We start from the raw sequence: 15,842 nt of genomic DNA, 5'->3' as shown, positions 1-15,842 counted from the left end.
CTTGGTCGGGATGCCCGCAATTACGCGTCTTCCAGGCACGAATGTTGAACTTCCTTCTTCTCATCACTCCTCCTCGCCAAAGAAAAGGGTGTATGTAAGTTCAAGTTTGTATCCACGTCTTGCTCCGTTTCTGACCTCGACACAACCCTCGCGCGGCTAGGGCATTTCAATAGATCTCCCCAAGATCTCCCTCTGCCCTTTTTCTTGGGCGTCAACCACTGTGCTTATTCAAATCTCAAAGTTAACTCCACGTTCACATGGCAGAGATACCTATCCCGAGTGATGGGTTAGCGGAACAGGTTAGGACATTCCTGAATGCGATCCAACAGGACATTCTGATCCTTCGTCCCGGAGAGTATTGCGAAAGTCCTTCTTTCATCGACAACCTTTCACGAGAATCGCTAGAGTTTCTCTACAAGCTTTCCAAACTAGAATCGACCGCTGTCCACGCCGGATTTTGTAGCATGCGCAGCGAAAAGGTTCTTCTTGCTGCTATCCGTCTCAACTCACAGGATATTCTGAATCAAGCCATTGCTTTGGGCGCCGTTGCTATAAAATGCCTGCTCCGTGACGATCCAAATCGGGGCGTCGTCGTCAGCTGCTTTGCCCGAGCACTGAAGTGCAGGTGGAATGTCACTAAAGAGGATCAGCATCTTGATGATGCTATCTATTACTACCGGAAAGCCGTTGAGGTCGAGCCTATTGATGATAAGAGCCGCGCACTGCACCTCGATGATTTAGGGTGTGCATTGTGGCAGAGGTTCTCGAAAACCCACACAAGAGCGGATTTTGAAGAGGGCAGAAGCGTTCTTGAGAAGGCCATCTCTTTACCCGATGTTGCAAAACCTGCGTACCTGTCGCATCTTGGTCGCCTTTTGAAAGACCAGGCCGTCCGTTTGGAAGAAGGGAAAAATGCAGCCCTGGACGTTTCCCTTGAGATCCACTTGCAAGCGATCTCAAGCATAACGAAAGACTTTCGTGGTCCTCCACAATTTCTCCATCAAAATCTTGCTCAGGCCTACTTTGAGCGATACGCTGTCAGCGAGTCTCCGCGTTCCACAGACAGTCTAAAAGAATTTGTGATGGAGAAAGTCAATGGATCAGGCCATCGTTGGATGTTCCTTTATGAGCTCGCCGTCTTGCATCGTCCTGTTTTCATAAGCACCGGTCACCAAAGCGAAGCAGACAAGATGGTTGATCTCCTTCATTCTGCGTTAGTGGACAGTCCAGGCAACGTCAATATCATGATCGCTTTGGCAGATATTCTTGAACAGAAGGGAATATCTCTCGCCTCCCAGTCAATCCTAACTGAGGCCTTGCATTTTGCTGAAGAGTCCATCAAAGCTACTTCCGAATATGACCAAAATATGCCATTGCGGCTCCGCTCGGCTGCTACCATTTTGGCTCACCGATTCGACCTTGGTAGTGACTTACAGGACATCGAGCGAGCTGTTTCCTTAGGAGAGCAGGGTCTTCAGTCATCGTGTCTCCGTAAAACCGATCGCTGGAAGGTCCTTGCGGTTCTGGCACCCCATCTGCTTTGTCGCTTCAACTCAACTGAGAGCCTCGCGGACTTGCAGCGTGCCCACTCGCTTTTGCAAGAGGCATTGATGACGCCTGACCTACCCGACGATGCGAAGTCGGATTGTCTACGAGAACATGGCAAACTTCTGTTCAATAAGTACAAGCTTGACAAAAACCCGGATAATATCGAGGGGTCAATTCAATCGTTGTCAAACTCTATTGCCCTCGCTGACAGCCAGAGTATATCTGTCGCAAGTGCATACAACGATTTGGGGAATGCGTATTCTCTTAAATTCGAAATGAATGGAAAGAGTGACGATTCTAGGAAGTCCATCGAGGCTTTTCTCAAAGCAATCGCATGCGTTGACCGTTATCCCATCATTTCTGTGCAAAGGCCTATGTATCTTCACAACCTGGCGAACTCTTTTTTCGTTCACCACGAAAGGGGAAATGAAGTCCTTGATCTGGACCACGCCATCTCTTATTATCAGGAAGCTCTTGATGCTACTGCCGACCTCTCTCCGCAGGCTTCGAATCGTACAGGTGCTTTGAGTTGGGCGCTGCAGCGGAAATTTGATGTCACCAAGGACCCAAAATACCTCAGTCAGGCTCGAGACTCTCTTGAGTTCGTTCTTGCCAATAACCCATCTTTAAGACTACGTGATGTGGCGTTTTTAGAAAACCGACTGGGTGCCACATACCTTCGTGAATTCTACGAAACACAGGATATCTTCTTGCTTGACAAGGCGGCAGATTGCTTTCGTAAGGTCGCCAAGGACTCTGGATGCACTATTCCAGAATTTGTCAACCCAGGAATCATCAACCTGGCGAGAACTCTGATGCATAAGTACGAGATAACGAAGACAGACGAGGATATGAAGGCCGCAGCTGCTGAATTTTTCCAGCTTCCGAAACAACTGTTAAACCCTAGCATCCGGGAGACGCATGGGCTCTTGGACAGTGCAGGCCAGTTTTGCAGCTTGGTTTACGATACCACAAAGCGGAAGCCGTTTGGCACTATGGCCATATTGTTTTACAAGTTGCTCGTCAATGAGCCCTCAACTTCCAGTCTGGAACGGGTTTATACAGCAATGCTGCACGCACGGCTGCAATATGAAGTGAACCTCGACGCTTTTGAGGCAATATCTAGTCTGACCCTTGCAGTGGGGCTCATGTCAGAGGCTATTATGATGGGATCGAACCGGGCCGACCAGTTGCGAGCAGCGAAGCGGATGGCTTGGCTTCCAGGACATATCATTGCGTTTGGATTGGCTGCGGGAAACACACCTGGTGATATCGTCCAACTATTTGAGCGAGGACGGAGCTTTATTTGGAATCGTTTAGTCGACCAAAAGACGGAGATCAGTGATCTTTGGGAAGCACATCAGGACCTAGCAAACACCTTCGAGGCCCTGAGAGAGCAACTTACACGGACAAGAGCACAGTCCCAAGTCATTGAATCCACAGCTCGCTCCCGACTTTTTCAGCACGACGTTGCCGTTGAATACAATTCGATTCTTAAGCTCATTCGACAACAAGAGGGTTTCGAAAACTTCTTACTTCTCCCAGCAAGAGTGTCGCGACTACAAGACTACGCCTCGTTTGGCCCTATTGTTGTCCTTAATGTGACAAGCTACCGCAGTGATGCTATCATTATCAAGTCTGAAGGTGTTATTCATGTTCCTTTGCCACTCTTTACTATGCGGGACTACCTTTGGAAAGGCATAGAATTACAGAATGCCCTGAATGATGAGGATGTGGAAGCCGGATCAACCTTGTTCCATTCCGTGTTGACATGGCTTTGGGAGGTGGCAGCACATCCCGTTCTAGAAGAATTGGAATTTGTGGGTTCGTGCCAGCCGGGTGAGAGTTTGCCTCGCGTGTGGTGGGTTGCAAACGAGCGAATCGCTTCTTTGCCTATCCACGCTGCTGGTGATCACAAAAGAGCTTTGAAAACGGGTGCTTCTTGCAGCGTCATTGACAGGGCGGTCTCGTCTTACATTCCAACCCTCAGATTTCTGGCACTTTCAAGAGAGCGTGCAGCATTTTTGCATTCTGAGCAACACAACGAAGCTCCTGGGACCGCCCTGCTTGTGCAGATGCCAACCACGCCTAACGACAAAGATCTTGTCAATGTCTCTATAGAAGTCGAGGCGGTGGAGAGTATCCTCAGTTCCGGGCTGCAGATCACGAACATGGACAGGCCGAAGAGGTCGAGCCTTCTTCCATCCTTAAGTTCCTGTACTATGGCGCATTTTGCATGTCACGGCGTCGCACATCCAGAAGATCCTTCTCTCAGCCAAATTAAGCTCCAGGATTGGCTCTATTCGCCGTTTGATGTACGGTTTCTGCTTAAAACGCCGATGCCAAAGTGTCAATTCGTTTACCTCTCCGCCTGCGAAACTGCACTCAACAGAGTCACTGGTCTCCGAGAAGAAGCGATTCATCTATCCTCTGCGTTTCAGATGGCAGGTGTCCCTTATTCTGTTGGAACTTCATGGAAAATCGACGACAGCTTCTCTGTGGACATTGCAGAAGAATTCTACTCTAATTTGGTTCAAAGGTGTGATGGAAAGTTGGACTTTTCAAGGTCGAGCTATGCATTGCACGATGTAGTCATGAAAGCTAGAGGAAGAGGGGTCGACGCAATGCTGTGGGCTGCATACATACACTCCGGCGCTTAATGGTCATGAGGTTCTTAGATGTCAATCATGTGAATCTTGCAAACGAAGCTATAGCAAAGAGTTCCAAATGTTATCCGAAGAAAGCCGGGCAAAGATATGTGTGATAATTTATCATAAATGCTACGTGAATGTCATCGAAGGTGATATGCCGTTATTGTCTTGAAGCAATTGCGGCGATCAGAATGTCATAGTCGATTTTGGCGGCTTCAAGCTCTTGTTAGCAAGAAAAAACAGTATTGTGAGGCCACACACCTTTGAGTACAAGTTGAATGAATATATGAGAAAGTTCAGGCTCTTCCATCCGCAGTTTTATAAGGTTTACATTGCTTAGCTTCCACAAGACTGCATCATGTTCGACAACCACGGTGGCATTACGTGGGGAATCGGAGAGGGCCGATAGCTCTCCGGCCACGGTACCCGCGACCATGGATTCCACAAAACGTCGTGCAGGATTCGCGAACTCATACGTGGCCTTAAGCAGCCCTGACTCAATGATAAATAGGCCATCGGCCCGATCATCCTGCGTCCATAGCACGTGGGTGGCAGGGAGAGTAAGACGCTCAAGATAGGGTTCGATGGGACGAAAAGTGACAGGATCAACCGTTCCATACGATGAGAAAGCCTTGATGAGGGTGTTGAGCGGTTCAGATGGGCGTTCAGACCCTTGGTTGACCGGTATTTCTAATCAAATAGTGAGCCTGTGCAAAATTTCGCAGATGGGTTGTGATTGATACCAACCATTGGCAATTGTACGGTCCCCTGCATCGCGAATGTGCGAATGGCGCGGGGAGAGGATGAACGCGGAAATAAGGTTATTATGTTCGATATCACCGCCCTCTCGACTGGGAACAGCTAGGCACAAAAATAAGCGACGAAAAGAACGTTTCAGATGAATTGAGCTCACGAAATATCGTCGCAGATCGCTCAACCTTCTGCGCTCTGAACCAAGCGCGTAGGTAGGCGTTCTCCGTCCCTGAATACAGCGACATTAATTCTCCTTCAAAAATAAGAACGTTTGGCGGACTGACATTCCATAGCATCGTTAAATGTCGAAAAAAGTTCCACCTGTTCAGCGCCAAGAATTTCTACACTTTGCAATGCCTTGCCGACAGGTGAATCGACGATAAACCCACAGAATACCAAAGTGACACATTTGGAAGCTAAGAGACGCTGAACGCGAACCAGAGCCTCGGCCGATGACATATCCACGCCTGCGACCAGGGTGAAGTCAAGCACCAGAAACTGAACCGGATTCCTATGCCATAAAGGGCCTTCAATGAGAGACCTGATTGTCTCTTCGACATAGGTAATAGTCCCAAAGAAAAGGAAACCTTGATCAAAAGTGATCAGCCTAGATACTCATTGTGGAAGAGAAACAATGAATTGTACCTTGCAACCGAAGAATTGTAGTCTGCTTGGCTACCTCCCTGATATAAGCTCGTTGCAAGCTGGGTCGACGAACTGCCGACATTGCAGTCTCTCCAGTTTGAATTGCACGGATACTGCTGAGCTGGGAATTTTGGATGACGAAAAAAAAACCTGCCGAAAAAGCGATGGCAATTTTTGAGCTTAGCTTATGATTAATTGATCAGTCAACATACAGCTAACAATGATCCCGAACAAAACCCCGATGACGAAGTCCCAAACAGTCATGCAAATCATGATACTGACGATGGTTATGTATTCGGTTCTGGCAGGAAGGTCAGCCTAATATGCTAGCAAAGAAATACAATCTAACCCACTTGCTGACACGATGCCTAGTGTCCCACAAAGCTTCCTTAACGAGATCGATGCCCAGAACGAAGATCAGAGCTCCCACAACCATAACCGCTAGTCAATCTGGGTTACTTAAGCCGGAGATATAAAGATGAAGACGTACGAATAAATGAGATTGGACCAGTCCCAATGAAGAGCAACAGAACCGTCGCAACAGCAAGCAAAAAGCCTGATATTCTGTTATCCCCGCCGACGCGGTAGAAGCTTGATGAAAACAATTCATTTGCCTTTCTAGACGCCGTAAAGAAAGAGAAAAAAACTCACAGGAGTGTATTGACATAGACTAGGTAGTTCGGGCTAGCAAATTGGACCTCAGCTTCCAAAACGTACAACAAAACGTGAGCAAAAGACGCACACTGTACCAAACAAGCCAGCAAGGAAATTCGAATATCCGTGTGCAACGAGCTCCTTGTTGGTGTCGACATCGTCGTTCAGCGATACGGCTGCCAAATCGTTATGTCCGAACCCTTGTTCCAAGAAGAATAGACGGCCTACCCAGAGCAGGGACATTCAGCGGTGGATGTAAGATATTGAAGAACAACCTGCCAGCAGAGGTTTCGGCACAACATCATCCCCAGTCAACAAAAGAAGCTCACAATGCAAATTGGGTCGGCAAAGTTGACCACAGTGGACCAAACCTTATAGCACTGAGACCTGGACCATATGTGAGCGATGGAATGAAGATGGAAGGAGCATGAAGCGCACTGATATAAGAATAAAATCTATACCACGGTTCCTTATCAGTGCCCATATCAAATATCCATCCATCATCTCGTAAATTCGTCAAGTTCAGCTGAGCAGCAGCGACAATGATATAGAATAGCATAGGTATAATTACGAAATCTTAACGCATACAGTTAGCGATATATGTCAGTGAGATCAAAAGAACTCACAAAGAGGGAAAATGAGTTGATGGCGAAACCTGTGCGTGATAACCCGCAACAGGACTGCGAGACCCAGCGGAATGATCCATAACGTCAGATTGTGCGCATCGAAGAACATGAATCGGAAGGTTTCCCAGTTCATGGCGAAGTCGTCTTCCGATATACGTAAGCTAACCGTCAGGCTGTTAAAAGTTCACAATATTAACATCCGTCCGACCAAGGTTTTAAAAAAAACATATATTTACCCAGTCTCAATAAGAAAGGCGCCAACACCTCCAATACAACTAAAGAGGCAAGGCGGGTTATTTGAGCAGGTGACTCGATACACGAATGAACGCACCCGACAAGTATATGTCGAGGAAAGAACCCCACAATCACACCCAGCTTCAAAGCCCCAAGAAGGAAGAACGAGAGCCCAGTAAGAATCGAGCTCAGCGCGTACGCAGCAAGCGTAGTCGCGATGATCTCCCGTGGCTTGTCTTCCCCTATCTGGCTGGCGATACTTGATGCTAGTATGTGGAAAAACGGCTGTGAGTGGAATGGGTCAATACCCATCAGATAGATAGGGAAAGCAGAGGGATGCAGAGAAAGAGGCACATAACCATGCACAAAGGAACATAAAGTCGCGCATCAAGACGTGAGGTTAAATAATGATGCATAAAGACGCATGAGGTACGTAGAAAGGCAAAGAGAGGCCAAACGATGCACAAGGATGGGCAGAAGGATCAAACGATGCGCAAAGATGCACAAATAGAATCAGAAAAGCAAAAAGATAAGAGAAAGCCATAAGAGTGCACAAGGATGGCCATAAGGATGTGCTAGGTGCGCAGAAAGACATAAAGATGCAAAGAAAGGCATAACGACGCGCAAGAATGGTCGGAAAGGCAAAAGATGCGCAATGCATAATGGTGCACAAATGAGGTTGCGTAAGGGTGCAAAAAATGCACTGAAAGGAGCGCAAAAAAGCACAAGGAAGCATAGAAAGACATAATGGTGCATAACGAGCACAGAAAACCATAAGGATGCGTAAGGGCGCAGCGAAAGACGATGAGATGCGGGACGACGGAGCAGTGAAAGAAAAATAAAAACAAGAAAGAAGACATACCACAACTTCAATCATCATACTCCCATTCGCACCCGCGAACCCGCTCCCACCCAGCGTGAAAACAAGCTGAGCAATAACCGTCGAAAGAAAAAACATCGACACGCCCATTCCGCCCAGGTCTGCGAATACACCTGTGGCAGGAAAGATGATCATGCCGTCTATTCAAATTCAAATTCAACGAGTAATTTAAGAAAGGATGAGATGACGGGACGTACAGGAAACCCCATCGAGTATGTTCAACAAACACCCTAGCAACACTGCAGGAATAGCACGTAATGCCGTCTTTAGATGGTGTGGGGACTTTGAAACGACTTCCTCTTGAAATATCTTGCGGAAAGCCCTGATGCTCCCCTCAATGTGGGACATTGAAGGTTTACCTAAACCTGTGCTTTCATTTGCAGCACCATAATTCGATTGCCCAGGGGTTCCTCCCTCACCCGTGTGCAAATGTTCGCTTCCCAAATCCATGGCGTTATGTGAGAGTTTAACACCACCCAACTCAGGAAGCCCATTCAAATTCGCGTTTCCAAGCAACAAAGGAGTGCGTTCATCCACAATCCGTTCCTCACGCTCGCCCGATAACTCAGCCCCAAGAGAGCTCAACGACCTCGAATGCGAAGGAGCACTATGTACAGGACTCGACGACGACGAGTTGCGCCAGTGTACGTGATGGGGCGTTTGTGTGTGTTCATCAGGCGTGCCTGTAAGCACCTGTGATGGGGGTGGGTCTCGCATGGGGGCGTGTTCGGGTATATGTGCCAGCCTCTCCCCGTCGTGAATCTGAGCAGCAGCAACGAGTGACGTCCATACAGGTCGTGGAGTGGCTATTGGAGTGGTGTCAGTGTATGTATGATGTCCCTGGTAGTCTTCCCGAGAGGGTGTGGCGGATGACAAGGACGACGCGCGTGGACGGAGAAGCGATAGCCCAGAGGGCTGTTGTGGGGGTGGAGGAATTACTGGAGTGAGTGGTAGATGGAGACTGGAGGCCTCAGAGTCCGACTCGGACATGGATATAGGAAAGGAAGATATAGATTGGCTGACCGAAGACGGTGGAGGGGAGGATGTACGTGACTGGGCTGGCTCTGTCTCAGTTTCATAAGACATATCCGCCTCGAGGGTTGGAGAGAGGATCGGTGAAGAGACGGGGAAGATAAAACCTCCTGTACCACCCTGCGAGGGAGAAGGTGAGTTGTCCGCGAACGTGCGCAGAGTAGCGGGGGGTGTCTGGGTAGGTAAGGCTTCGTTGATGTGGGTGTTGGGAGGTGACGTGATGAAAGGCATATCGGAGAGTTGCATCGTCGTGAGACGGATGGTGTCCTGCTTGTGGAGTTGTGGGACGCTAGATTGTGAAGGTAAACCGCCGCTGCCACTGTTCCCAAAGCTTGCTAGAGAGGCATTGAAGGATTTTGATTGTAGAAGGCTAGACATAAATTGTTGGTACGCATGAGCATTTGGCTGTATTTATAGACGGGGTTTAGAAAATGAAAGGCACGAGAACTAGAAGTGGGCAAAAAAAAACACGACCACTCGGGTTCGAATGGCGATGGAAAGCTTCGAAAGAGACGACAGGTTGAAATATGCACGTCAAGGGAAGCAGGGTGGGGGTAATGGTTAGAGGAAAATGAGGTCAGATGGCGCGACCCAGTGATTCACCGGCGAGGCAAACGTAACGGTACTTTTAACAAACGGTTGTGAGAACCGCCCAAAACGTTTGATGGAAAGGGGGTAAAAAACATGGACCGTAAAAGGAACTTGGGATATAAACAACTCACCCAGCTCTGTGCAACGGGGATTCGTTCTGCGTGGACGTCTTCTGCGCGTACGCAGGTCTAGTGGGACTTATTGCCGAACGAGGGAACGAACGGTGCGGATCATCAAGTGCATGACCCTCATCGTTTAGTGCGCCATTTTGGCTCAAGTAGGCAGATGGCAAAGTTTCCAGGCCGCGGGTGGAAAAGGACGGTTTGTTCAGGCTAGGGTCCGACAGCTGTGCATGGGTCCTGGAAACGGCAGTTGGGATTTGGAAAGGGGATGTTCTGTCTGGATCAGGGGTGACAAAGTCCGACAGGCGACGACGCATATAGTCAGAGAGGACAATGGAAAAGGGCGAGAGCAGGAACTAGAACAGCAGACACTCGCGTTGAACCTCGTTCGTTATCAGCTAGCCAGGGAGCAGTTTGGAAGATAAGCTCGGAAGACCGTTTGCATCACGTGCTCGTGCTTTGTGACAAGCGTGACACATCCTCCTCATCGCAAGCGACGATGTCCAACACTATCGCTCTGTACGTTCACCTATTTTTTTCCTAAAGAAAAGCTACCTGCTAATCGTGCCGCAGCTACCCGTTGTCAAACTTCACATTCAGGTGAGTTTTTGTGTCATCTGACGCGGTCTACTGGCTAATATCGCACATTAGTACAAAGGAAGCACAACCAGAAGAAGATCCCTCCGTCTCAGCACGTCTCCAACGCCTCCAAAACAACTATGAAGACTTTGGAATGCGCAGGACCGTAGAGGGAATCCTCGTCGTGCACGACCACGGTCACCCACACATACTCATGCTCCAAATCGCAAACGCCTTTTTCAAACTGTTAGTGTCATATGTTGTCATCACGGTACCGCCCCATAAGCTCCATCCAACTTCGCCGTTATGTTTTCTCCCCCTTTTGTATCGATCACAAGCCCACGCCCAAGGAGCTCTCCACTGGATGTGACTTTTGCCCCAGGTTTCCATTCTTCTCCCCCCTTGACCTGACCTTTCTTCATCACGAGCACGCAATTTCATTCAGTTCACCTGTGCATCTTCTAGTCACGTCTTGACATTTGGTCCTTGACATTTGGTGGCCGTCGCGCGCTTATTCTGCGGTACCTTTCCAGACTTCTGATTTTCTCACCTCACACCTACAGGACGGCTCACGTCCCTCGTCCCTTCATCTTATTATTTAACCTTCTCCTTGTGGGTCCGCGTTTTGACATCGCTTCCCTCCCAACAGCCCCGGAGACTACCTCAAACCCGGCGAAGACGAGATCGACGGCCTTAAGCGCAGACTCGACGAACGTCTAGCTCCACCCGCGGATTCTCGGCAATTCGACCAAGCCACGCATGGCGTCGACAATGAATGGGAAATCGGAGACTGTTTAGCACAATGGTGGAGACCTAATTTTGAAACGTTCATGGTACCTGTTCCCCGTTCCCTAACCCTTCTTTTTTCCTCTACTGATCAAACAACTCAAACAGTACCCATTCATTCCCGCACATATAACAAAACCCAAAGAATGCAAGAAACTGTTTCTAGTTCAGATGCCGGAACGTAAGGTTCTGGCGGTCCCCAAAAATATGAAACTCCTCGCCATCCCATTGTTTGAGCTATACGACAATGCAGCTAGGTATGGCCCCCAGCTGAGCGCCATTCCGCACTTGCTATCAAGGTGAACTTCCTCCTTCCCTCCCTCTCCGCCGTTCACTCCCCTCAATCTCGCCTTCATCATGCTTTCCTTTGCATGATCATCACACTGACCCCACCTTCACAGGTACAACTTCATCTACCAGTAGCCATGGAACCCACCCATTTCGCTCTTCACGACCCGTCCTTATCGTTATCATTCAAAAGTGCAGTATCATAATTCTCACGAAATGCAAACTCGATGCTGTTGTCGCTCTCATGCAAATGTACCCTTGTTTTTCTCACATGTGTAAGTAGATAGAATTCTGTGTATTTCTGGAAGTCCTTGAGCTCTCTTATCTTGGCGCATCAGTGATCGTCGCGTTCGGATAAGTAAGGATGAGGGTTGTATTTTGGCGTCTTCTATCGCACGTTCGGGTACAAGGACATGCTCAGTTGTTTCGGATTTTGACACACTTTCTAATCACACAATTTCTCTCATCAGACAGATGAATGAATGCGAAACGAACATGTATACTATATATGAATGATGGTAATGTAGATATACACAGAATGAACGACAAATAAACATGCGAGAGCGACAACGGGCAACTATAGTACAAACACCAACCAGCATAGGTTCGATGAGGTGTGGCGAGGAGGCAGTCCGACGATGCAAAGTCTGGCAATGCAGCTTTAAACCACTCCAGGAAGGAAGGACGAGAGTGACACGACGGGGGATTCAGGTGAACTATCTATCCACCGATGATGATGATGATGGGCGAGACCAAGAAAATAAGAATCTTCCGTCCAATAGCAACAAAGAATTCTAAGCGTTTAACCAAAGTACGCATCAGCTCAGTGCTTGTCGAAATAATCGCGGCACGCCATGGGCAATGTGAACCCCTACAGCACCATCAGCATCACGAAAAGCGAGAGAGAGAAAGAGACGACGTACATTAGTCCTGATACCTCCACCCCACGGCGTCTGTCCCTCAACCTTCGCATCAGGGCCCATCCCCCTCTTCGCAAAGCCCTTCCAGAGCTCACAAAAGTTCTCTCCACCCGTCAAGATCTGATCAGCCTGAATAATCGCATCGCGCGCCTGGAAGAACGTCGGGCGGCACGCCTGGAGCTTCATGCCATTGAGCACGAGCTGTAGCATGAGGGAGTTACCGTGCTTCGGGACGAGGGGCTTCCCATCCTCCGTGACCCTGTAAAAGTCACCAATGGGGATGGTGCCGTCTGTGTGTGGTGCAGGAGGGAAGAGATCGTCCGAGTATCCGTGTTTCTTGATCAGCTCCTGTGAGACGACCCAAAGGATCTCAGCCCACACTTCACCAATGGCGTGCACGCCCCAGTACCCAGGCTTGTCAAGGGTCTTGTAAGTTGATGGGTTGACGTTTTCGTCCTGCAATATCAACGTGAACAAACAAGGCCACCACATATAAAAGAAAGACGACGAACCAAAGAGTAGATGTAGTTCCTGATACCACTCTCCCTGTTCGCAGCCCAAGCGCCCATAGCGTAGTCAGAGTAGTGCTTGTTGCTACGAATGGTAGTCGCCAAGAAATCACCCCATCCCTCACCCATACCACCACTCTCTCCCCAACCAAGACATCCAGAGTTCGCTGGGCCACCAGTAAGACGTGTGCTCAGTCCATGGCTCAACTCGTGGATCACAATGCCCGCCTCTAGATCACCATCACGGTAAGGAAGGGCAGTGTTCCAGAGGTACATCCTCATGCGGCCGTTCTGGCCATCAGGTGGCGTCATGAAGTTCGCGTTGTTATATCCTGACCCGTCTTGGGCGTTGGCAATGACAGCGTCGTTCTCCTGCCCGCCACGGCCAAAGTTGTATTGCTGGAAGTTACCAGAGACTTCATCGAATCCATATCTGCACATGACGATGAGGAAAGTATATAGATTCGTTAAAAACCGAAACGCACCTATAGTAAAGATCGTGGACCAAGTTGGTCGTGTAGAAAAGCTGAGTGATCGTTGTGTTGATGTACTTCTGCGCCTCCTCAAGAGCATCGGACCTGTCTGTGATCTTCGGGTGGTAAGGGTAGTTGAAAACCTTGCTCTTGCCGCTATCAGGACGATAGTTGTCAATGAAGGAATTCTGGCCTTCCCAGTTCTCTTGAGCGAAGACCTGCACAAGACAATTAGCTGACAATTCGGACAAGCAACAGGAAGAAAGATACATTGTTACCCCACGTTGTGGTCGAGTTACTCCAGAACTCCTTCGACCTCGAACCGCTGATTGAAGGGTCATTCGCGACAGGCATGGCGTGCCAGCCAGCAGGAGAAGCAAGAGCGTCAAAGTTCTCCTTGTTGATGCTGCGTTCACCGCGCTCTGGGTCGTTGATTCCCCATGCAAAGACGTTGTAGGTCGCAGGTGGCGGGGGAGCGGGCTTGGGAATTGGAGAATCCGATGCCCAGTCGACCACTGAGATGATGTTGTGGGGATAGGACGCAGATACGGAGGTTTCATACCAATTGTCCTGCATCTCGACCTCAAACTAGACAATCAACGGTTAACCATCGGTTTCAAGAAATATCAAAGTTACGAACCTTCCAAACAAGGTGAAGATCTGTCGAGTCCCCTTGAGCATTGGGAACCTGGATGTAAGCCAACCTAGCCTTGACGGGATTGATGGCATCCGGGACGTTGCCCGCCACAAACTCAATAGCTGCCTCTGAGCCTGAGGGAGCAAAGTGGCTAGTGGGCTCAACGGTTATCTTGTTCAAGTACTTCTCACTGTCATTGGCGATATCAGCAGCCAATTTCGAGTCAGGAGTGGCAGTAGCCATGAATTTAAGCAAAGCGGGACGGAAGTCCGTCGGGTCTTCCGAGCTAACGGAGGGAACCTCGGACCCACAGTGTGTATTGTGGATGTGAGAAAGTTCCTCGGAGATGACGTGTTCGCCACCAAGAATGAATTGGTCCCCATTTCCCTGGAATTCTTGAGGCTTCAACATGGTCGCGACGAAATCGCAAGCCTCTCGATGAGGATTACGAACAAAGGCGACATCGGGATTAGTAAAAGGAACGGGAGCGGGACCGCTGTAGAACTGGTTGAAAGGGGTAAACATCGGTCGTGTGACAGCTTTTTGAAATGAGGGCCCACCGAGTTTCCATATGACAAAACAACACCGTCCTTCACGTTGATGTTCATGTCTCCATCTGCGACCTCCAAGCCATTTACGACCTGGCGAACGTAGACATGAGTAACGCCCGTGTTCTTGTCGGTGTACGAGTCCTTCCGAATCTTGTAGCTGGCACCTTTCTTCTGTAGCACGTCTTGAATGAAGAGATGTGCGACCTCTATTGGGCACATGCTCGATTCAGAGGGAGTGAAGCCATTGGTCTGAATCTGGTAAGGACTCGAGTGGAAGACGGCATGAGGATGGTCAGGTCCAAACCCCAGAGTCTTTCTCCGCTTTACCGGACCATCATCATACGGCGAGGGTGCAGCGTGGCGATGGCCGTAGACATGACCAGCAAGGGTAGCAACGACAAGAGAGGCGGCGAAGAGGCAGCGCATGACAGTGATAAGACAAGCAGTGGTGTACCCTCGGGGAAGTGGGGAAAGAGAACGGATAAGGCTTGAACGCGGTTATTGTTTAAGAGGAAATTGGAGGGAGTGGTGTATGCGCTGTGTTCGCTGGAAGGGGAAGATAAGACCCCTGAAAGTTGGAGTCACGGCTGTGACCACGACAACCAACAACAGTTCCCGCCATGTTATTGCCTATTTGTAGCGCCTGACTCTGCTCCGAATATCACCCTGGATACACCGACCCTCACCTCTATGAGCCTCATTGTCGCCCTTCTATCGCTTTGCGACTCTTATCAATCCTTCTATTGATTTTGATTTTCGAGATAACCGTCACAGACAACCCGTCGACATACAACAAAGCTTAACTATATACTTATCGCCTCTGTAGCTGGAATTGGTGCACACGCCTCAATCCAAAGGCAACTGCGGAATCAGCCTGATTTGTTTGCCTGCACTGCACGATGCAAAGTTTAAACTCGCCACCACTCAGCGTGCCCGCCAGGCCCTCCCCGCATGTTTGGTGTTGTAAATTCTTGCTCGTACGACTTGTTAAAGTTTTGGGGCACACTACCAAACTTTACCTAACCCGTTTTTGAACCTGAGTGTTTCAAGAAATTTTTCTTACCGTATTTCACCTGTGTTTATTTCAACCCTTCTCATCATGCTCCGGTCAGGACTCAGGCCTCAGGACTCGGCACCAACCGCCACCTTTCCTTGTCAGGCTACCAATGTTTGGCACACTCTCTCTGGACAAACTCTGCTGCGATAGAGAGATAAGTGGCAGAAGATAGCGTTATCTCACAGTCAGGTATACATAGAACCCTCACAGACGATAGCGGCCTTAAACGCTTCTCCCTATCTTTTCATTCCCTTACAAAGGTTCAATCCCACTGCGTGCCGATTTTTTTTTTTGAGCGCTTAGGTG

The 15,842-nt window shown here is 49.0% G+C and overlaps 5 protein-coding genes across 5 annotated transcripts; 2 read left to right on the top strand and 3 right to left on the bottom strand.

The window, feature by feature from the left end:
- Window positions 1–464: 464 nt before the first annotated feature.
- On the top strand, window positions 465–4,215 carry LACBIDRAFT_191801 (uncharacterized protein; the record flags this gene model as incomplete). Its single annotated transcript, XM_001887144.1, has 3 exons — window positions 465–2,076; window positions 2,644–2,975; window positions 3,012–4,215. The coding sequence occupies 3 exons, from the start codon at window positions 465–467 to the stop codon at window positions 4,206–4,208; spliced, it is 3,141 nt and encodes a 1,046-aa protein (XP_001887179.1). The 3' UTR covers window positions 4,209–4,215.
- A 246-nt stretch (window positions 4,216–4,461) lies between these two features.
- On the bottom strand, window positions 4,462–7,318 carry LACBIDRAFT_141923 (sulfate anion transporter; the record flags this gene model as incomplete). The annotated part of the gene is made up of 16 exons (XM_001887087.1): window positions 4,462–4,889; window positions 4,947–5,060; window positions 5,113–5,181; window positions 5,237–5,539; window positions 5,598–5,747; window positions 5,810–5,898; window positions 5,951–6,038; window positions 6,088–6,188; window positions 6,249–6,281; window positions 6,340–6,427; window positions 6,480–6,526; window positions 6,581–6,638; window positions 6,690–6,827; window positions 6,878–7,050; window positions 7,114–7,152; window positions 7,209–7,318. Coding segments are annotated over 16 exons (2,028 nt in total), but the record flags the coding sequence as incomplete, so codon positions are not given.
- Window positions 7,319–10,235: 2,917 nt separating this feature from the next.
- LACBIDRAFT_295492 (uncharacterized protein) lies at window positions 10,236–11,633 on the top strand (the record flags this gene model as incomplete). The annotated part of the gene is made up of 6 exons (XM_001887143.1): window positions 10,236–10,255; window positions 10,310–10,336; window positions 10,388–10,561; window positions 10,965–11,148; window positions 11,210–11,400; window positions 11,503–11,633. The coding sequence occupies 6 exons, from the start codon at window positions 10,236–10,238 to the stop codon at window positions 11,522–11,524; spliced, it is 618 nt and encodes a 205-aa protein (XP_001887178.1). The 3' UTR covers window positions 11,525–11,633.
- A 205-nt stretch (window positions 11,634–11,838) lies between these two features.
- On the bottom strand, window positions 11,839–11,991 carry LACBIDRAFT_309871 (uncharacterized protein; the record flags this gene model as incomplete). The annotated part of the gene is made up of 1 exon (XM_001887086.1): window positions 11,839–11,991. The coding sequence occupies one exon, from the start codon at window positions 11,989–11,991 to the stop codon at window positions 11,839–11,841; it is 153 nt and encodes a 50-aa protein (XP_001887121.1).
- A 254-nt stretch (window positions 11,992–12,245) lies between these two features.
- LACBIDRAFT_141728 (uncharacterized protein) lies at window positions 12,246–14,803 on the bottom strand (the record flags this gene model as incomplete). The annotated part of the gene is made up of 7 exons (XM_001887085.1): window positions 12,246–12,260; window positions 12,313–12,765; window positions 12,822–13,251; window positions 13,304–13,509; window positions 13,562–13,879; window positions 13,932–14,432; window positions 14,489–14,803. Coding segments are annotated over 7 exons (2,238 nt in total), but the record flags the coding sequence as incomplete, so codon positions are not given.
- Window positions 14,804–15,842: the final 1,039 nt, after the last annotated feature.

The sequence above is a fragment of the Laccaria bicolor genome, genomic scaffold, assembly GCF_000143565.1.
Source record: "Laccaria bicolor S238N-H82 LACBIscaffold_42 genomic scaffold, whole genome shotgun sequence".
Lineage (NCBI taxonomy): Eukaryota > Fungi > Basidiomycota > Agaricomycetes > Agaricales > Hydnangiaceae > Laccaria > Laccaria bicolor.
This window is presented reverse-complemented; position numbering and strand designations above follow the sequence as displayed.